General features: G+C 52.3%; 8 protein-coding genes across 8 annotated transcripts; 6 read left to right on the forward strand and 2 right to left on the reverse strand.

Annotated features, from left to right (window-relative positions):
- Nucleotides 1–1198: 1198 nt before the first annotated feature.
- On the reverse strand, nucleotides 1199–2006 carry N7474_005182 (uncharacterized protein; the record flags this gene model as incomplete). The annotated part of the gene is made up of 3 exons (XM_057196597.1): nucleotides 1199–1291; nucleotides 1412–1735; nucleotides 1842–2006. The coding sequence occupies 3 exons, from the start codon at nucleotides 2004–2006 to the stop codon at nucleotides 1199–1201; spliced, it is 582 nt and encodes a 193-aa protein (XP_057053993.1).
- Nucleotides 2007–2890: 884 nt separating this feature from the next.
- On the forward strand, nucleotides 2891–3613 carry N7474_005183 (uncharacterized protein; the record flags this gene model as incomplete). Its single annotated transcript, XM_057196598.1, has 2 exons — nucleotides 2891–3104; nucleotides 3399–3613. 2 exons carry the CDS (start codon nucleotides 2891–2893, stop codon nucleotides 3611–3613), a joined length of 429 nt encoding a protein of 142 aa, XP_057053994.1.
- Nucleotides 3614–4176: 563 nt separating this feature from the next.
- On the reverse strand, nucleotides 4177–5808 carry N7474_005184 (dienelactone hydrolase; the record flags this gene model as incomplete). Its single annotated transcript, XM_057196599.1, has 3 exons — nucleotides 4177–5015; nucleotides 5072–5509; nucleotides 5562–5808. 3 exons carry the CDS (start codon nucleotides 5806–5808, stop codon nucleotides 4177–4179), a joined length of 1524 nt encoding a protein of 507 aa, XP_057053995.1.
- A 2036-nt stretch (nucleotides 5809–7844) lies between these two features.
- On the forward strand, nucleotides 7845–9679 carry N7474_005185 (putative phthalate transporter; the record flags this gene model as incomplete). Its single annotated transcript, XM_057196600.1, has 8 exons — nucleotides 7845–8059; nucleotides 8122–8161; nucleotides 8209–8346; nucleotides 8402–8519; nucleotides 8573–8718; nucleotides 8776–8993; nucleotides 9045–9506; nucleotides 9556–9679. 8 exons carry the CDS (start codon nucleotides 7845–7847, stop codon nucleotides 9677–9679), a joined length of 1461 nt encoding a protein of 486 aa, XP_057053996.1.
- A 499-nt stretch (nucleotides 9680–10178) lies between these two features.
- On the forward strand, nucleotides 10179–13442 carry N7474_005186 (glycine decarboxylase subunit P; the record flags this gene model as incomplete). Its single annotated transcript, XM_057196601.1, has 1 exon — nucleotides 10179–13442. One exon carries the CDS (start codon nucleotides 10179–10181, stop codon nucleotides 13440–13442), a length of 3264 nt encoding a protein of 1087 aa, XP_057053997.1.
- A 622-nt stretch (nucleotides 13443–14064) lies between these two features.
- Nucleotides 14065–15663, forward strand: N7474_005187 (uncharacterized protein; the record flags this gene model as incomplete). Its single annotated transcript, XM_057196602.1, has 1 exon — nucleotides 14065–15663. One exon carries the CDS (start codon nucleotides 14065–14067, stop codon nucleotides 15661–15663), a length of 1599 nt encoding a protein of 532 aa, XP_057053998.1.
- Nucleotides 15664–16805: 1142 nt separating this feature from the next.
- On the forward strand, nucleotides 16806–18587 carry N7474_005188 (putative serine peptidase, family S28; the record flags this gene model as incomplete). The annotated part of the gene is made up of 3 exons (XM_057196603.1): nucleotides 16806–17030; nucleotides 17084–17301; nucleotides 17351–18587. 3 exons carry the CDS (start codon nucleotides 16806–16808, stop codon nucleotides 18585–18587), a joined length of 1680 nt encoding a protein of 559 aa, XP_057053999.1.
- A 301-nt stretch (nucleotides 18588–18888) lies between these two features.
- N7474_005189 (cytochrome P450) lies at nucleotides 18889–20445 on the forward strand (the record flags this gene model as incomplete). The annotated part of the gene is made up of 1 exon (XM_057196604.1): nucleotides 18889–20445. The coding sequence occupies one exon, from the start codon at nucleotides 18889–18891 to the stop codon at nucleotides 20443–20445; it is 1557 nt and encodes a 518-aa protein (XP_057054000.1).
- Between the last annotated feature and the right edge of the window lie 5 nt (nucleotides 20446–20450).

A 20450-nucleotide genomic window follows, 5' to 3' on the forward strand; every position in this document is an offset into this window, starting at 1 on the left:
TTGAGATGCACGAGAGGGGGCCAAATGAAATGCTGAGCCTCGCCGCTAACCGCCGCTTAGCCAATCAACGAAGACTCCTCCCGCAATGGGTTCCTGTGATCGTCAAATGGTAACAATTTTGGGGGGCCAAATACCCAAATACCTACAGGGTACTATGCAGCTCGACAAATTCAGGTTTTATTTTTGCCTCAGTCCTGCAGTTAGTCAGCCATGGCCCGTGACAACATTCACGTCTTTGCATCAAGCGTGACTTCAAGGTTATTTTTAGCCATACTATTCCAATTTGTATTACTCTTTCCCAAGAGAGATGGCAGGGGAATCACCTAGATGGCGCCCGTCAACCGACATCATAATAGCCTCTGCTTCCAACAAGAACTGGTGATGAACCACTTTCCTCGTCTTCGTTTGTGTGCATACATTTTATGGGCGCTCTACACACGACCCTCCTACGTGACGAAACCTGACCCTAGTCAAAGAACAATTATTTAATATTACCAAAGCTCAAATCTGCTAAAGCGATACTATCACGGTTAAGGGTCGGGAACCTGGTTGGGTTAGGGCAGAATGTGAATCCGGGAGTCGACCGACTAGACCACCTTTCTACGAAGATCTATAACTCGGCGCATTTAAATGTTTTGGAGATTTGGCAACAGTGACATCCATAAATAGCTCGTGTTCTTCATTATACAATACTGTTCTTTTGCTCCTCTCCCACAGTCACAGATATTTTGACTTGTCTACGGATGCCTTCAGATCCAGAGAATTGGCCATGAGCACTGCTGCCGACATTATCATCTTCACTGTCGCTTCCATCTGCAATCCTTTTCATCCCCCTACCCCCAATCACTGAGACTCTGTTTCTGGCTCTTGATAACGACAGAGTGTTTTCAGTATATGGTGTGCTCAGCTCATGAGTATATCTGTCCGTACTAGAGATCTGGCTCTTGATCAATCGGACGAGGGATCGGAGACAGGGTATTGATGCCGTAATGAGAACCAGATATGTTTCAATATATAACCAACGATCTAGGTTGATGGTTGCAATAGTTGGGTCTGCGTCCGTTTGTGCAAGAACATGGGTTTGTATCGTTTTTATTATAGACGCAATCATCGCACTATATAAGTAATGCCTTCTAGTTAGCTTAGACTCTGCAAGGATATACGTTCACTCACAAGATCCCCGTCCCGAGAAGAGTCATCAAACCCAGCTTGACACGCAGTTGCAAATTAAGACCCCAGAATATGTATGTCGAGAAGACCGCGAGATAAAGGTCAGTTGCTGAGTTGAATGCTAGTCCAGGGCACATCGTTAGTATACACAGATTGATCTGAGTCGCTAGCATGGACAGGATTTCTTACATCCCTGGAAGTATCCATAATATGCCTGAACTTGAGGGCTCCAACATTTCACCTTTCCAGAGTGCGCCCAAATACCAGATGCGTGTCCTGGGCATTGTAGAAAAATTATGAGGATAAAGACAAGGTTGACGATGGGTTGAAGCACGACGAGGGCCCACAAAATAACCCTGTGTGATATGCTAACACCAAGCAAACCGATAATGTAAACGATGAAAGCGACCCGCCCAAGTGTGCCACCCGCAATTCCAAAAGTCTGTGTGATGTAGTCGTACTCGATAATTTGGGAGACATCGCTCGGTTCCAGGGTTCCAACGTGGCGACCAAAGCCATGATTCACGGCCACTGTAGCCATAGTTGACCCGACAATTGCCAGAAGCTATGCAATAGTATATGGTTAATGTCTGCTTTAAGATGAGGACAGAAGATAGAAGATAACTGGAGCATTATCGGAAACAGATTGGAATAATGAAAGGGTTGCCAACCAATGCAAGAGCCGTTAGTACATCATCCCGTCCAGATTTCGCGATCCTGAATTTAGCAAAAATCCTGAGAGTGACAACAACAATAGCAATGGCTGCTAGCGCCCATATATCTCTCAGCAACTGTGGACCTGAGTCATGCTCAGAATCCGCACCCGTGGCGGGCATGGCGATGCAAGGACGACTGGGTCTCCCAAGCCCAGGGGAACAAACCGATCATTGAAGGAAGAGGAACCCACGCAGAAATAATTTTATAGTTATAATCTATCCTGATCAAAATCAAGTCATCCTAAGGAGAATGAATGTACTTCGGAGGTCTCCGCTCCTCGTGTTTGGAAAAGTGGAGCAAATAAGTTGATAAAGGCTGGTACCACTGGGGTTCATCCAAAGATCACTAGAAGCTTAATCTCTGACTGATAATAAGAGAGATCATGATTGGTTTTGTTTGAGAACTCAAAAAGATCTGATCTCCTGGTTGCGGGGAAGTCCGCTGTGATATACCCACAATAAGGGCCCCTGTCTGAGGCTGACTATCGGACAATGTTGCCGTATACTACTCAACAATCAGTAAAAGAAAGATAAGAGGACGATAGCAAGTCATTTGTTAGAGAAATAGAGAAGCATAAGTCATAATTTCATTGCCGGCATGACTTAGTACATCATTGAGTCTAGAACGTCAAGAAGGTTCGATACTGAGTCGGATAGCGTCGTCTAGGCTTTCCCCTTTGTCAATTATTACGTCTCAATAATTATGTAGATAGTTTCGCCTATTGTGTCGGACCAAAAAAGCCTAGTATTCAGGGGGTATGAATAGAGTTAGTCTTAATCGGGTAGCGGCTCATCCGTTATACATAAGAGGTAGGTCACCGCGATCAACGCCCCTTGAATTTTCCTCTCCTACGAATCATCCAATTATAATCGCCTCAACAATCCATATTGATCGTCCTGAGCACTAACTAAGGAAAGTTCGAACCAATAACTCTCCACGCCAACCGCTTACTTTGAAGCGATCACCAACCTGTTTAGCTGCATCGGCCACGAAACACGACACAATGTCAAAAGAGGAAGGAACTTTTACAGCCAACAAAGACTACGGGACTCACTGGGGCCAAAGAACTTTCTTGTATCGCAAGAATGAATTCTCCGGCTACCAGTTCTATTCGGTCATTCCTGCCGACACGCGTCTCCGAGAAATCGTTCAGCGAAAGGAGGCTTTGCGCAAGAAGCTAAAGGAAGCAGAAAAGAAACTGAAAGTTCGAGCTGATTGTATGAATAGTTGCCGATGGGGAGGGGAACTGAAAAGTCTTCACATAGAGCAACGGGGTCAAGAGCGCTGGCTCTCCGAAACGGAAGGCACGATCCCTGGATTCATACGACTGGTCTATTATTCGATAAGAACAAACCCAAGGTGGTATCTCTAGAAGGAGTTGATTGAGGATTGTGCAGAACGAGGAGGATGCTGTGGCCGCGCCTGTGGCTGCTGCGAGGAACGTGCGTCATCCGCACCCCAGGGGAGAAAAGGAGTTGGGCACTGCACGATACACTGTGCATGTTGTTCAGATGTCCACAAACTCGACATTGTTGCAGGAAAGAAGCAAAAAATTGCACAAGATCTCGACGATGCGTTCAAGAGTCGCAATCCGGACTATCTACTCAGAATAACACAAGCTTATTTCTCCCCTCGGCTTGCAGGATCTGTAACAGGCGAAAAGGAAGAGGCACCTAAAGGAAGTACGGAAAGGCTGAAGGGTGCTTTTGTCAATATGAAAGAGTGATTTTCGGATCTTAAAAAGTTCTGCCTAGCTATGTTTGGGATGTCCACCCGAGTTACTTATGGCTGACAAACACTTGGAGTTGCTTATGTTTTGATTCAGCAGTATTATTTCCATATCAATTTTTGACCCTGGTATTGACGCGTGTTGTGCTCGCATAGTAAGAAAGAAGCTTATTGTGGGCGGATTTCCGAGTGGCGTAAGAGTGTTTAGTGGAAATTCCGCCTGGAGGGAGAATAGAAGGCTGTAAATTGGAATTGGAATGTTATAAAATTTAGCACAATTGTCATTTTTGAACTTAGACAGCTGCTAATTCAACCATATACACAAAATAGCTCCTGAAACATATCAGTCAAATGGCAGAACAGGACAGGAAGGCTCGCAATAACTAGACCTAAGCAGAAGATATCAGCAGAAACAACATCACTCAACATCAGAACCAAATCCGCCAAACACCCAACCAGAGGCTCCCAGATTACAGCGTCCATACATATCACCATCCACCTGTCCATCGCCATCCAAGACAGGGCAATAGTGATTCCCTCACAGCACACAGAAGATAACCGTCACTGCTGAGCCGGGCTATCGTTGTCACCATCTCCATCCTCAACATAAGCAGTCTTCGATGGTGCGCCAGATTCAGTTTCTGTGGTCGCTCCCTCATCGTCTTTCGGAACCTGCGCATGCGACTCTTCGTACTCAGTCGTTTCTGTTGCAGTCCGCTCTGGCCCTGCAGGACGGGGATCCCGCACCACCGACTTGCCCTTCCCCTTTTGGTTTGGTAGCGATGGCGCCTCAGCTTCACTCTTAAGTTCGGCGGCCGATTCCTCCATGAGCTGCGAAGATCGCGAGCTGCGGTCCCGCTTAGCATGGGCACGCGCACGGCGAATCAGTCGATTGTGGTAGTCTTGCTGCTCAACTTCCGGATCTTCATTCAGAATCCGACGAGCGGCTTCGCGGCCAACGACAGGGAGTCGGTCAACCCCCTGGGCAGTTTTTGGAACCAATTTAGGATCAAGAAGACCGACCTGTACCAATACGCTGGCCTGATCCCAGTAGACGTGTTCCGAATAAAGTCGCCCGGCGCGTATACTGACAATACTGACCAGCATAATCTCTACGCGCCGGTTGGTCGGAGGTACTCCTGGCAACATCCATGGGATTTCCTGAGTATGCTCAAACACCGCGTACAACTCGTCGACAACCCGATCTGCTCCTGTCGTACGCGACAGCAAGCGAAGTCGCATGGAGGGCGGCAGTTTTCCAATAAAGTTGTGCTCATAGAAGCGTCGAAGGGCCTGGGCCCCAATTGCACCACTCAAAGTCGAGGCGAAAGTAATCGTCGGGGTTTTATGCTTAACGTAGCCATCCATTGTCTTGGACAAGTTGGAGGCAAAATATTTAGCTGCAATTATGCAATTAGTTGGATTCTATTTTGGCCGAATAGTGGTATTAACTTGCCTTCCTGGTGCTCTTCCCATCGCTTTTCAAGGTCTGCTTCTCTTGCGAATCCTTTTCTCAAAACATGTAGAGTCCGGGTCCAAGCCAAGCCAGCTGCCAAGTGATCAAACTCTTCCAAATCAGCTTCCGCAAATCCCGGTTGAGCATACTCATAAGTATATGCCGGATATGCCAATTCTAGACGCTCTCCCGTCCCGAGGCCCGGGTTGATGGGACGCGTCTTGCGCTTTTTCTTTCCTTGAAGACCCAGCGCAGTGGGAATAGTAGTGACATCAACCGTTTTTCCAGCCAGATGTACGAGGACGGGTAACGAGACTGGGAATCGAGACCGGGTGTCTGGGATGACACTTGGATAGTATGCGACAAGAGCGCAAAGTCGGCCAGCGTTGATAGGCTTGAGATAGTAGTCAAGGCAATAGTTGCCGGCGTCCCCGAACGCTGTGGAATGTCAGCTGCCATTTTTGCCATATTCAACTCCATGAGCAAATACCGATCACAGCGTAGTTCTCGCCCACGCCCAGTCCGTCCTTGACTGACTTCAACTGAGCCTCGTATTCCTTTCCACCACCGTTATAGGGTAGATAGAGAACATCAAATCCTTCATCTTGCCAGTTTTGAATTATCTCCGAGTCGAATTCTGCCGTCTCAGCAGTAATGCACAGCCGAGCATTGTTGGAGCCGTTGTTGTAGAGGAACCCGCTGCTCGCGCCGGGAGCGCTGATCGATATGGTGGCCATTTTCTGTTTTTTACTTCTGTGCGCGGTCAACAGGATGACAGCAGCTGCAACTGTCGAGTCTCTCCGGTTGTTGGCGCAGATAATATTCAAGAACAAAATCCAATGCGATTCAAGCGACTGTCAATGGGTGGCAGAAGAGAATCTGGGCAAGGCATGATGTCACTTCCTATCCGCCAACGTCATCGCAGCCACAATTCAAGGAACTTTTAATTTATTCTTTAATTTAGTTGTGGATATTATATTGGATAGTAATATTTATTATTAGTCCCTAGGTAGCAGTATAGCCCACTTATTATCGAATGAAATGCTAGCATAAACGCAATTTTGTTAGGGCACATAACTTGTTGCCGATCGTGAATTAAGCTATCTGTCAGTTCAACGGTTTTTTCGGGATGTGCTTGATCTATAGATTGATCAATATTCCTGATGAAGGGATGTGTTCAGGGTTAATTGTTTGTTCAAGCTCAATAATGTATGGTGTTTGCATTTCCCTTTGCTAGACAGCTTCTTGATACTTCTCTGGTTCCTCCCCAAAGAGCTTGCCTCGGTCCGCCGCAATATCAGCTACAATGCGCTACAGTCACCCACGTCGCTTGTCCCTGTGGAAGATCAACGGTCTAGAATTTCTGCGTACAAACCCTGTACCCGGAAGAGGATCGGCATGTTGCGCTTCTACATGATTGATGGATCATTGTGCTCGTTTGTTACAGCTCAGGTGGTGGCCACTGTCCTCGCAAGCTGTTTCGCGTCTAGAGTTGTGTTAGGCTTTACGGCCCTCAAGCCTATTCTGATCGCTGAATAAGAGGAGTCAAATGGGGACGAGCGCGAGATATTAATCCCGGTGGAAGATGAGGAGGAATTTGAGGATACCTGGGCTTTTTGTTGAGCGCTCACATTGCCATAATTGGCCTTATGAAAATTGTGTCGTGGCACTTAGAGCGCATAATCTCAATAGCATAGCGAATTATGACGTTGAGGACGTCTCTTTTGGGTCAATAACCTTGCCTTTCCTGCCTTGCATCCATCCCTGACCACCCAACTACCCTGCATTTCCTATGCGCGCAGCAACGTGGGGCTTGCATATCATCCGATCTATACCCCTCCCCTCATAGTGGATGTGGGGAAGATGGTCTGTCTGAGTGTCCTAGCTCATAGAGGGCTTTTATTCTGGGTTTACTTGTCCCCTTGGCGGGTCTAGCCAAGTATGCCTCCAGAGTAGCAGAATCAAAGCGAAAATTTAGAGTTACTTGCCTCGTATTCGGCATATTCAGCTAGTGGCCTAGCCTTATTATATGTACCCCAGGATTGTTTACAGAACCTGGAAAGTTAGAGGGTTAGAACCCAGACTATTACTCTAAAACACGCATATATACAGCTGAGACTGATAACATCCAATATCATGGTATACAGTCTCCACTCTGAGCGTCTTGACTAGCTCTTCCGACTCTAGAGACACGACGAGATGAGTTGCGTCCCACATGAAATGTTATTTTGAGCGGAGTTCCAAGAGAAACAAAGCCACTTTGCTACAGAATGAGGCAGTAGCTCCATGCGCCAACCCGCCAAGGTCCAAGCAGCTCCCATTCCCCGCATTTATGCCCCGTTCCCTCCCCCAGATCGTCGCGGAAAGTATCCGAGCCACATCGTCTTGTCCAAACAACCCCAGATGACCCAGCAACATCGATGCAAGCAGAGCCATTGATTGTGGGGACTAGTAACACCTCCCCCTCTCCCCTCGGGAACTTGGCTCTGCATCTCGTGAAACTCACTACTGTATTTTGCCAATGACCCGAGGCATTCGCCCACTTCCTGTCGGCTATTGTTGTAGAATGAATCAGCAGTGCCATGGCGTGAGCGTCCTGAGCGTCATGCTGGTGATTGAGTGATAAAATGGATGCATCGTCGTCATGGCTGCGTTTACATATAGCTGATACCTTGCGGGTAGAAGAGAGTCGGTTGAACCATTCCCCAAAAGAACAACATTCGCCCTATTATTATTTCTACTCCACCGCTACTTATTTCATCTATAGGGGAAAATGTCAGTCCCAGATGACAAAGCACCCTCCGTGGACCGCATCGAGGATGTTGCTCAGCACACATCCAGCATTAGTGAGGAAGATGAAGAGTTCACACTCGAAGAACAAAAGGCAATTATCCGCCGTGTGGATCGTCGGCTGGTCACCATGACAGGTCTGGCATACTGCATCTCGCTGATGGACCGTACCAACCTGAGCATGGCTGCCATCGCTGGGTAAGACAGCTCCATGCATGTTGGGCTGCTGATGGGATTGTTGACCACTCCGATTGCGATAGTATGATTGAGGATTTGAGGCTCGATGTGGGCAACCGCTATGTGAGATAACTGTGGAATTTATGAGCAGGGTCTTCTACTGCTGACAGAAGGACCAGTCCATCGTCGTCCTCATGTTCTTCGTGCCCTACGTTATCTTCCAGCCGCCGATGACCATTCTCATTCGCAAGATTGGGCCGAGGATCTTTTTGTCAATCATTATTATATCTTGGGCTGTCATTATGATTGTGAGAAACATTTCATGATGAGTTATCGAAATTGCGCTGACAAGATCCTCTATAGGGAACGGGATTTGTGAAGAACTTTGGTCAACTGGTTGGTCTGCGCGTGCTTCTCGGCGTCTTAGAGGCAGGCTATTTCCCCGGCTGCGTATACCTGTTATCTTGCTGGTATACTCGATGTAAGTGATGGCGCTATAATTGGAAGAAACACGCTCTGACACAGACCCGGCAGATGATGTGCAGAAGCGGTTCTCCGTTTTCTATCTGATTGGGTGTGTCGCGGGCTCACTATCCGGTATTCTTGCGTTCGGCTTGATGCAACTGAGCGGGACTCATGGGCTGAATGGATGGTCCTGGATCCTGATCCTAGAGGGCGTGGTGCGCACGGTTGACCTTGATGGTGGAAAAGAATCCATCCCACTGACTATGGAATAGATCACGGGTGCCATCGGGATGGTATGCTTCGTTTTCCTGGTCGACTTTCCGGACCGAGCAGCCAAGTCCTGGCGGTTCCTGACTGAGAAGGAGAGCGCATTCATTATCCGCCGCATCAACCAGGACCGCCGAGACGGTGACTTGGAGCCGTTCTCACTCGGCAAGTTCTTGATGCCGGCCTTGGATCCCAAGATCTGGGGGTTTGGCATGATCTTCTTGTGCGTAAGAACTTGTCTCCGATCGATTCATCGCAACTGAACATTATTTAGTTGTCTCACAACGGTCACCTACGCAATCGCCTATTTCCTGCCTATCATCCTCCGTGACGGCATGGGATTTGGCGTGGGGGAGTCTGAATGTCTCGTGGCGCCGCCGTATGGCCTGGCGGGCATCCTCATGTATAGCACTGCCTGGGTCGGCGACAAATACCGCATCCGGGGCGCCATTCTCGTTGTCAACGCACTCATCTGTATCATCGGACTCCCGATGATGGGGTTCGCCGAGGGCAATGCCACGCGTTACGCGGGCGTGTTCCTCACCGTCGCGGGCGCGAATGCCAACATTCCCGCCTGCATGGCGTACCAGGCCAACAATGTACGGGGGCAATGGACCCGAGCCTTGTCCAGCGCCACGCTGGTTGGGCTCGGCGGAGTTGGGGGCATTGTGAGTAGTCTGGTATTTCGTACTCAGGACGCTCCGGAGTATCGGCCGGGCATGTGGGCAGCCATCGCGTAGGTGTTCCCCGGCTGGATTGCAAGCGGTGCTAATTGGGAACCATAGGTGCAACATCCTTATCATTCTGATTGTGCTGGTGCTGAGTGTGTGGTTTCGGCATTGTAACCGGCAGGCTGATCGAGGAAAGCGGGTCATTGAGGGTTCTCCGGACTTTCGCTATACCATTTAACATGTCTCGGGCGAGGTGCAGCGAGCCACCCATGGAGGTGAACAAGTCCAAGTATCGACCTCATCTGATCGATCACGCGACCGTGATTTCCAACGAGACTATGGTCGTCTCAATAGTTAGTTAGTTAGTGAATGCCCATTGTCCTAGTCATCAAGTAGTGGTGGAGAAGATAACTCGGTTTCCCTTGAATGGCCGTTTTTCCGCGGGAAAGCCCTCCGTCGGAGTATTGAATACCGTAAGGTGACACAAGCCCTCCGCGTTCATTCGTTCGATAAGCTTGTTATCTGGTTTTCCCGATACCGTTGCCCGCGCCCCGAGGTCAAACGAAAAAGCGAGGAACAAAGACTGGAACGAAGACAAGGAAAAAAAAGAGCTGCAAATCATAAATGGAATCTTTCTTCTTTTCATTCCTCTCGTTCTCTTGTCTCCTTTAGCTGTGTTGAGTGTCCTCCTGGCTGCCGCTCTCTTCCTCCGACCTCATCCTAGCTCCTCTCCCAGCATGGCGGCATCCTGGTTTGCCCTGCGCGGTGGCCGCCAGCTCGTGCTGCGGTCGCGTCTGCGCGCCGCCCCTTCCCCGGTCTCGCTGCGGACGGCTTCGCTGTCGCCCTTCAGCACCTGCCGCCGCTGTCTGCATAGCTCCTCGCAGCAACAGCCGTCTCCCTCGACTCGCCGGGGAGTGTATACTAGCACCGTCGCCGACCATGGCGACCCCCACCCCCAGGATATCTTCCAGCCCCTCGACACCTTCCCCCGCCGCCACATTGGCCCGTCTCCCGATGCGGCCGGCGAGATGCTGGCCGTCCTAGACCCTCCGGCGGCGTCGCTAGACGAATTCGTCAAGCAGGTCCTGCCCGCGGACGTGATGTCTAAGAAGGACCTGAAGGTCACTGAGCCCCACGCCGATATCAGCCTGTACCGTTCTCCCGTGCAAGGTGGCCTGGGCGAAACCGACATGCTGAAGCTGTTGGACACCTACCGCAAGAACATTGACGTCTCCGGCAAGACCTATATTGGCACTGGCTACTACCCGACCATCGTGCCTCCGGTCATTCTCCGCAATGTGCTCGAGAACCCGGCTTGGTACACCAGTTACACGCCCTACCAGCCGGAGATCAGCCAGGGCCGTCTGGAGTCCCTGCTGAATTTCCAGACCCTGACCGCCGATCTGACCGGTCTTCCGTTTGCCAATGCCTCGGTTCTGGATGAGGCGACCGCCGCCGCCGAGGCCATGACCATGTCCTTTGCCACCATGCCGGCATCGAAGCAGAAGAAGGCCGAGAAGTCGTTCGTCGCCTCACACCTGTGCCATCCGCAGACCCTTGCCGTGATGCAATCGCGTGCGGAGGGCTTTGGCATCAACCTCGTGGTGGGTGACATTCTGGCGGATAACTTCAAGCTAGTCAAAGAGCAGGGTGACCACCTAATTGGTGTTCTGGCTCAGTACCCCGACACCGAAGGTGGTATCTTCGATTTCCAGTCCCTGAGTGATTCTATCCACAGCCAGGGCGGTACCTTCAGCGTGGCTACGGATCTGCTGGCTTTGACAGTCCTGAAGGCACCCGGCGAGTTCGGTGCTGATATCGCGTTCGGTAGCGCCCAGCGATTGGGTGTTCCCATGGGCTTCGGTGGCCCGCACGCTGCCTTCTTTGCTTGCGCCGACAAGTACAAGCGCAAGGTTCCCGGCCGTGTGGTCGGAGTTTCCAAGGACCGCCTTGGCAATCGCGCTCTCCGTCTGGCTCTGCAGACTCGCGAACAGCACATCCGTCGTGAGAAGGCTACTAGCAACATTTGCACAGCCCAGGCTCTGCTCGCCAACATGACGTCCATGTATGCCATCTACCACGGTCCCACTGGTCTCAAGTCCATCGCCCAGCGCATCATGTCCATGACCAGTCTGCTTCGCGAGAAGCTCGTCGCTATGGGATACAATGCTCCCGCTAGCTCCAACGCTACCGACGCTGGCGTTGTTTTTGATACCCTGGCCGTCGAACTCTCCAGTGCTGCCGAGGCCGATGCCATCATGGCCGAGGCCCGCGCTCAAAATATCTTCCTGCGTCGCCTGGGTGGCAACAAGGTTGGCCTGTCGCTCGATGAGACCGTCGGCCGGGACGAGGTCAAGGGTGTCCTGGATGTCTTTGCCGCTCACAAGTCTCTCGCCCCTGTCGAGATTGATGGCACTCTCGGCCTCGCGCCTGTGCCGGCCAACCTGGAGCGCACTTCGCCCTACCTGACCCATCCTGTTTTCAACACCTATCATTCCGAGACCGAGATGCTGCGGTACATCCGCCACCTCGAGTCGAAGGATCTTTCTCTGGCCCACTCCATGATTCCCCTGGGGTCTTGCACCATGAAGCTCAACGCTACCACGGAGATGATCCCTGTTTCATGGCCGGAATTCTCCCAGATGCATCCGTTTGCGCCTGCTGATGTGGCCAAGGGCTACACGCAGATGATCGATGATCTGGAGCAGCAGCTGGCCGACATCACCGGTATGGCCGAGGTCACTGTGCAGCCCAACTCGGGTGCGCAGGGAGAGTTCGCCGGTCTGCGCGTCATCAAAAAGTACCAGGAGGCTCAGGGCGACTCCAAGCGCAACATCTGCCTGATCCCTGTCTCCGCTCACGGCACCAACCCTGCCAGTGCCGCCATGGCCGGCATGCGGGTTGTCACGGTCAAATGTGACACCAAGACCGGCAACCTGGATCTTGCGGACCTCAAGGCCAAGTGCGAGAAGCACAAGGACGAACTCGCCGCGTTCATGGTCACCTACCCGAGTACCTTTGGTGTGTACGAGCCCGGTGTCAAGGAGGCCTGTCGACTGGTGCACGCGAATGGCGGCCAGGTCTACATGGACGGCGCCAACATGAATGCTCAGATCGGTCTTTGCTCTCCCGGCGAGATCGGCGCTGATGTGTGCCACCTGAACCTGCACAAGACCTTCTGTATCCCCCACGGTGGCGGTGGGCCTGGTGTCGGCCCTATCGGTGTTGCTGAGCACCTGCGTCCGTTCCTGCCCTCCCATCCGACCAGCGAGTATCTGCAGTCCAAGCGTGGTGACAGTTCATCGCCACCCATCAGCGCCGCTCCCTGGGGCAGTGCCAGCATCCTTCCCATCACCTTCAACTACATCAACATGATGGGTGACCGCGGACTGACACACGCCACCAAGATCACTCTGCTGAACGCAAATTACATCCTCTCGCGCCTGAAGCCCCACTACCAGATCCTATACACCAACGACCACGGCCGCTGTGCACACGAGTTCATCCTCGACGTGCGCGGCTTCAAGGAGACCTGCGGTGTCGAGGCCATTGATATCGCCAAGCGCCTGCAGGACTATGGCTTCCACGCCCCCACCATGTCCTGGCCCGTCGCCAACACGCTGATGATCGAGCCCACCGAGTCCGAGAGCAAGGACGAGCTCGACCGCTTCTGTGACGCGTTGATCTCCATCCGCCACGAGATCGCGCAGGTTGAGCGTGGCGAGCAGCCCAAGGAGGGCAACGTGCTCAAGATGGCGCCGCACACCCAGCGCGATCTACTGTCGGCCCAGTGGGACCGTCCGTACACGCGCGAGGCCGCGGCGTACCCCCTGCCTTTGCTGCTGGAGAAGAAGTTCTGGCCGTCGGTGACGCGGGTCGATGATGGTATGTTCCCATCCCCTTTTGTCTTCTTCTGGTTACATCTACTAACGTCTGTTTTTATAGCCTTCGGTGACCAGAACCTGTTCTGCACTTGCGGCCCTGTCGAGGACACTGTATAGAGAAAGATCTACGATACCCACGCTGTTAATTCTGTGTATACGCGATTCAACATTTCTTATTTTTGATGATGACGATGGCCATTAGGTTTTGATTAGAATAAAGGATTCAACATTATTTTCCATTCACATCCATATACTTCCCGTGCTATTAGGATCATCCACTGTTGGTTTTTTGCCCCTCGGCTTATCAGCCTCTTATCAGCTCTCTGACAGTATATTACGGTTATCATCTCTTATCGCCGCGTAGACCAAGTATAATACAGTAACCTTCCGTTCCATCGGAGACAGCCGATCCCCGAGACCAGGCACAATCGATCATCTTCGCCCTGTTGATCCCGCGTCCTTCCTCCCCAGATAACCAGCAGTCCCGACGTTCAAATTAAGAAGGAACAGCCTGGAAACTCCGCACACCGATATTGTTCTGTCCGTCGACATTCTCGTTCGCCCCTCGCGCTCGGGAAAGAGCGTGAGCGCGGCAGAGAAGACATATATCTGCCTGTCCGACTGCCCTGAAAAGAACAATCCTTCTGTCATTACTGCATGCCTGTCGCTAGTGGACCCTGATCTGCAGCTGCATCTAGACTCATCCTTCTAGACTTGTTCTATATCCACTTATCACATGATGGCTTCATCACTCTACGACTTCACGGTCTACCGTGGCACGTTCATTCAATTGTCGCGCAACCCTCCAGCAGGCCAGAAACCCGTGCTGCTGAGGAACACCGGTGCGTTGTGGGTTTCTGCTGCTGATGGCCGCATTGCCGACTTCGATTGGCAGGCAACAGACGACAATGCCTTTCGGCAATTGATGGAGAAGCAAGGCTGGGTGGATGTGGACTCTCAGGTCAATGGCCATTCGGGCCAACAGACCAAAGTGAAAATTGTGACTGCCAGGGATGATGTGAACGAGTTCTTCTTCCCGGGTTTCATCGACACGCACATCCATGCGCCTCAATACCCCAACGCAGGGTTATTCGGCTCATCTACTCTTCTCGACTGGTTGGAAACATACACGTTCCCGGTCGAGTCCGGCTTCGGGTCTCAATCGGACCACAAGGACGGTAAATTCAGCCCCAGAGATGCACCGCTTTTTGCGCAGCGCGTCTACGATCAAGTCGTTGCGCGCACACTCTCCCACGGCACGACCTGCGCCTCCTACTTTGCAACCGTGCATGTCCCCGCCACTAACGCTTTGGCTGCGCTGTGTTATACGCGTGGCCAGCGCGCTTTCATCGGCAGAGTATGCATGGACAATCCGGATTTCTGCCCGGCCTATTACAAGGATCTCTCCGCTGCGGACTCTCTGTCTGCGACAAAGTCTACGATCGAGTACATCCACACCCTTGACCCCAAGGGCAGTCTCGTCAAGCCCATTGTGACCCCGCGCTTTGTGCCTACCTGCTCGCGACCCGCTCTCGAGGACCTGGGCAAGCTCGCTGCGTCGTATAGCCCACCACTGCACATCCAGACTCACATCTCCGAAAACAAGAACGAAGTTGCCCTCGTCAAGGAGCTATTCCCTGAGTGTGCGAGCTACGCCGCCGTCTACGACGAATATAATCTTCTCACGCCGCGGACGATTCTCGCGCACGCAGTCCATCTCACACCAGAGGAGCGCGCTCTGGTTCGTCAGCGGGACGCCAAAATCTCGCACTGTCCCGCCTCCAACTCGGCCCTTGGATCAGGAATTGCTCCCGTTCGCGCCTATATCGACGAAGGGGTGACCGTTGGCCTCGGGACGGACGTAAGTGGGGGTTACAGCCCCAGTATCCTGGAGGCAGCCCGACAAGCCTGTCTTGCCTCGAGGCTGTTGGGTCATACGGCCGATTTTCAAGCAGAGACATGTACAAACTCGCACCCCAAGTCAGATGGAAGAGAAAAACTGTCCATTGAAGAAAGTTTGTACCTTGCTACCCGCGGCGGCGCAGCGGTCGTCGACATGGCGGATGATATTGGCGGCTTTGAAAGGGGCATGATCTGGGACACGCAGCTGATTCAACTAGGTGGCTTGAAGGAGGCTGATCGGAGCCCGCTCGACTCCGCTTTGGAGAATAGCCATGGAACTGGCCAGAGCCTTGTGCAGCCTGGTCCGGTGGGCAATGTCGATCTCTTTGGCAAGGAGACTTGGGAGGAGAAGATCCAGAAGTGGGTTTGGAACGGAGATGATCGCAACGTGAAATCTGTCTGGGTTGGGGGGAGGTTGGTGCATTCTCGGAGTTGATATTGATCTTCAGCGCCTTTGCGCGTCGCCCTGTTCGAATTTCTAGGAATATATACAACATTATAGAAGACATTGACTGTTTGGGAATTTGTTCTATCATTCCATATCAGTAATAGTGGACTGGAAGCTCACACATTCAATAATAGATGAAGCCAGGACTGAAAAGGAAGGTGTTCAAGCCATGGTTCGCGCATGACGCTGGCCAAGAACCATCACTGTAGCCTCGATTGCGAAGACATCCACCTGGAACGCTTTAATTAAGAGCATTATTTTTTGTTGTGGTTGTCTCACACTTGGCGCTGCACATTTCCGGCTGGCTAAACGCATTCCAATCAACCTTGATCGCCGCACTCAGCCGCCATCCCTTGTTGGCGCCGAATGTTCCAGGAATGGCGATACCCCTGTTCACTGGTCCACCGATAACACTAAGCTAGCTCTTGTTGTGGATCGGTTTAATTGCGGGGTGTAGAGAGCTGGCAGAATATGCAGCAGAACAATATCAATGGCGTTTCATTGTTCTGTATGTCAGATAATAGTAAATTAATCTCCGCCTCGAACATGCAATTAGACAAGAGCACACAGACACGAAACATACTTCTGGTTTCGGAAGCTTGTTTGTCCAGCTCCCCGTTCCGGAAAGAGTAAACATCAACATTCTCCGTCTCAGATGAAAAGTACGGCCCCGAACTGTAAATGAGGTTATCCTAATTCTCCACCCACGACCCATATTTATCATCTAGATAGCTGCCTGTGCAACCCCATGCCGCCGGGGACCGACGGGGGCAGAAACCAATGGTGTGTAGAACAAACTCACAAACATGGTTCGAGGTACCTCTTCTCTGCAGACCCTGGCGAGGCGTTACATCGAACACCAGAGCCACGCGCGGAGATTCTAGGCGTAGACCCACCGGTGCCGCACGCAATGGATCTGTCTCGGGTGTGCCTGGCAAGCCTAAGTGGCCCGATTAGGATTGTCGAACCCACTCGGGGTGCCCGCAGCAGCTTCACGAATGCAAGCATTCATAGTATTGTCCCCAATTGTTCTCGGAACTGCGGTGAATGCCTTGGCCCTCTTGTAACGTGTTTATATACAGCATTTTCTCGTCCATGATGATCGTCTGGAAATCATCTCGACTTCAGCCATGCATTCCTCGTTCATCAATGTGATGACTCTGACTCTGGCGGCGCTGTCAGGCACAGCGGCCGCCCTGGGCTTGACTGCCGCTTCGTTCAGCAAGGACTTGTCGCTTGCTTCTCAGTTGGGCATTAGCCCTGATCTTTTCATGGAATATGGAAACCGTGAACGTGTGCATCTACCCTTCTTGATGGGACCGATGCAGGCCGCGGTTGATACGGAATGGACGACGGTGAGTCAAATTAGGGCACAAATGTTGAGTAACATATCCTGATGGCAATGCAGATTCCCGTTGACCACGAGGACGAGTCTGTCGGCACCTACCAGAACCGCTACTGGGTCAGCGAAGACTACTATCGCCCGGGAGGACCGATCATCGTGTACGATGTCGGCGAAACAAGTGCCCAAAGCTCGGCGATGGCATATCTGGCTGCCAACAAAGCCTCTTTTTTCTCCGAAATTTTAAAGGAATTCAATGGCATGGGCATCGTCTGGGAACATAGGTTGGCTCACCTGTCCACTGTTCAGATACTTGGGCTAACATCGCAGTAGATACTATGGAGAATCTCTGCCGTTCCCTATCAGCAACAGCACTCCGCCTGAGCACTTCAAATACCTCACTACCGAGCAAGCTCTGGCCGATATCCCTTACTTTGCCCAGAACTTCACTCGCAACGGCCAGCAGCTGTCGCCGGACACCACGCCTTGGGTCATGGTCGGAGGCTCTTACTCAGGCATCCGATCAGCCTTCACGCGCGACCAATACCCGGATACTATCTTCGCTTCATATGCTTCTTCAGCGCCAGTAGAAGCTCGTATCGACATGAGTATCTATTTCGACCAGGTCTACGCCGGCATGGTTGGGTATGGACACGAGAACTGCACCAAGGACATCAAGGCTGCGCTGGAGTACATCGACGGAGAGCTATCTAGGGATGAAACGTCCGCTGCAAACATCAAGACGGCCTTCTTCGGAGCCGGGGCTGAGGAGAACAACAATGGCGACTTCAGCGCAGCGCTGGCGGGCATCTACGGCTATTGGCAAGCCTACGGCATGGGTGGCGGCGAGGGCAGTTTGGGCTCTTTTTGCGAATGGCTAGAAACCGATCCAGACACCAACAGCACCGCCGGACCGGAAGGGTTCGCAGCTAGCCGGGGGAATGAGTACGCTGCAATGCGGTACGCCTCCTGGCCGATCTTCACTCAGCTGGTGAACTTCAACTACAACACGAATTGTGACGGGCTGAACATGACGCTCCCGCTGTCGTGTGTTCTGAACCCGCCTTCAACCAATCCAGATGATATCAGTTGGACTTGGCAGTTCTGCTCGGAGTGGGGATACTTTCAGAGCGATAACCTCGGTCCTCACTCGCTGCTGTCCCAGTACCAGTCGCTGGAGTACTGGTCGTACGCCTGCCACCGCCAGTTTCCCGATGGCATTGCGTCTGGTCTTCTCCCGAAACAGCCCCAGACGGATGCGTTGAACAAACGGACTGGCGGCTGGACGATTCGCCCGTCCAATGTGTACTGGAGCGGTGGCCAATTCGACCCGTGGCGGACCCTGTCTCCCCTCGCCACGGAAAGCTGGGCCCCACAAGGGGTCACATTCTCCACAGATATTCCCCAGTGCAATGTGAAGACGGGTGAGGACACTCTGTTTGGGTATATCATGCCTAACGCGGAGCACTGCTTTGACTTTGACCCAGACTTTGGCCCAGGCAAAGCGTCGCGGGGTCTGTTCCAACGAGCCTTGAAGGAATGGCTACCCTGTTTTGAGCCCCGGACCTAGAGCCGTGGAGACTGGAATGCATAGTCGGGGAACTGGAGCAGTGCATATGGGGTTGAAGAGAGCCTGACGCCGTTAGTCAGTAGTCGGAGTTCGGGAGGATTCTTCGATACATATTTGTGCATAGTTTGTTGTAGCTAAACCCGATTCAGACCAGCTTGCGAGTTGTCTCACGTGCGCAACCGAGGTCTGGTCCACTCCCCGCTTAACATCTGCAATGACGATATGTAAGAGATCTTAATATATAGTTAGGGCCTTTTGGGACAGTCCGGGGTCGAGGTTACACACATCTGGTATCACCACCATGTTGGCCAGCCCCCTCGTCGCCCTTGTCGCCGCCTTGTACGCGACCTTTCTGATAATCAACTATTTCGTCCAATTATTTCATCACCGCCGGAATGCCAAAGCCCTGCACTGCAAGCCTGCCACCAACGGCGACACTTCGTTTTGGGGGATTCCGGCCTTTCTCCGCCTCACCAAAGCCGTGCGCGAGAAGCGCTGGATCGAGTACGTCGCCTCCCAGTACGCCGTCTACGGCTACACGTTCCGCCTGCGCTTCCTCTCGCGGAGTATGCTCTCGACCATTGAGCCGGAGAATGTCAAGGCGATTCTAGCGACTCAATTCCAGGATTTCAGTTTGGGGACTCGTCACGAGCAGTTCTATCCCTTCCTCGGAGACGGCATTTTTACGCTCGATGGTCCCGGGTGGACGCATGCCCGTGGACTGCTACGTCCGCAGTTTACAAGAGATCAAGTCGCAGATCTAGCCCTGCTGGACGACCACATTACCAACCTCATCGATCTGATCCCGAAAGATCGGAGCAGCTTCGACATCCAGCACCTGTTCTTCCTGTTGACCCTCGACTCAGCAACCCACTTCCTGTTCGGCGAAGCGGTTGGCTGCATGTCTCCGTCGGGCCAGTCCACTAGCGTTCTGGAGAAATACTCTGTCAGGGATGGCGCCGGTTTTGCGGAGGCATTCAATACCGCGCAAGAGTGGCTCTCCGCCCGTACGCGAGCTCAAGGTCTGTATTGGGTCATCAACCCCAAGGAGTTCCGCGATGCTACTCGCAAAGTGCACGAGGTCGTCGACCACTATGTCAACATCGCCCTTGAATCCAAGCGTCATCCGGAATCAAAAGATCCCAATGGCCGCTACATTTTCCTCGAGGCGCTGGCTGCTGAGACCGACAACCCAAAGATGCTCCGCGACAACATGCTCAATATCCTGCTTGCCGGCCGCGATACCACCGCCAGCTTGCTGAGCTCTGTTTTCTTCTATCTGGCACGCCACCCGAACGTCTGGAATCGTCTCCGCCGCGAGATTGTTGACGTGTTCGGTGATAGCAAGAACTCTCGGGTGGAAATTACTCAGACGAAGCTGAAGGATATCCCCTATCTGCGATATGTACTGAACGAAACTCTCCGTCTCCAACCCCCCGTGCCCGCCAACTTCCGCATCGCAACTAAGGATACCTCCCTCCCCGTTGGAGGTGGACCCGATCATCGGTCTCCCATTTATATCAAGAAGGGTACTATGGTCATGTATAACGTCTACGCGATGCACCGCCGCACAGACTTCTGGGGCGCCGACGCGCACCTCTTCCGCCCGGAGCGCTGGGAGGAGAACGCTAAGCATGGATGGGAGTATCTGCCTTTCAACGGCGGGCCACGCATTTGCCTTGGTCAGCAATACGCCCTCACGGAAGCCAGTTACACTGTGGTCCGTCTCATGCAGCACTTTGACTCCCTTGAGAATGCGGATCCGCACCCCCGCCAGGAACCTATCAAGCTATCGAATTTGACGATGATGCATGACTTGGGTGTGCCCGTCAAGTTATATGCGTCGGATGTGGTTTAGGTCAT

The sequence above is a fragment of the Penicillium riverlandense genome (assembly GCF_028828495.1).
Source record: "Penicillium riverlandense strain IBT 135883 chromosome Unknown utg000003l_segment0_segment0, whole genome shotgun sequence".
NCBI classification, from domain to species: domain Eukaryota; kingdom Fungi; phylum Ascomycota; class Eurotiomycetes; order Eurotiales; family Aspergillaceae; genus Penicillium; species Penicillium riverlandense.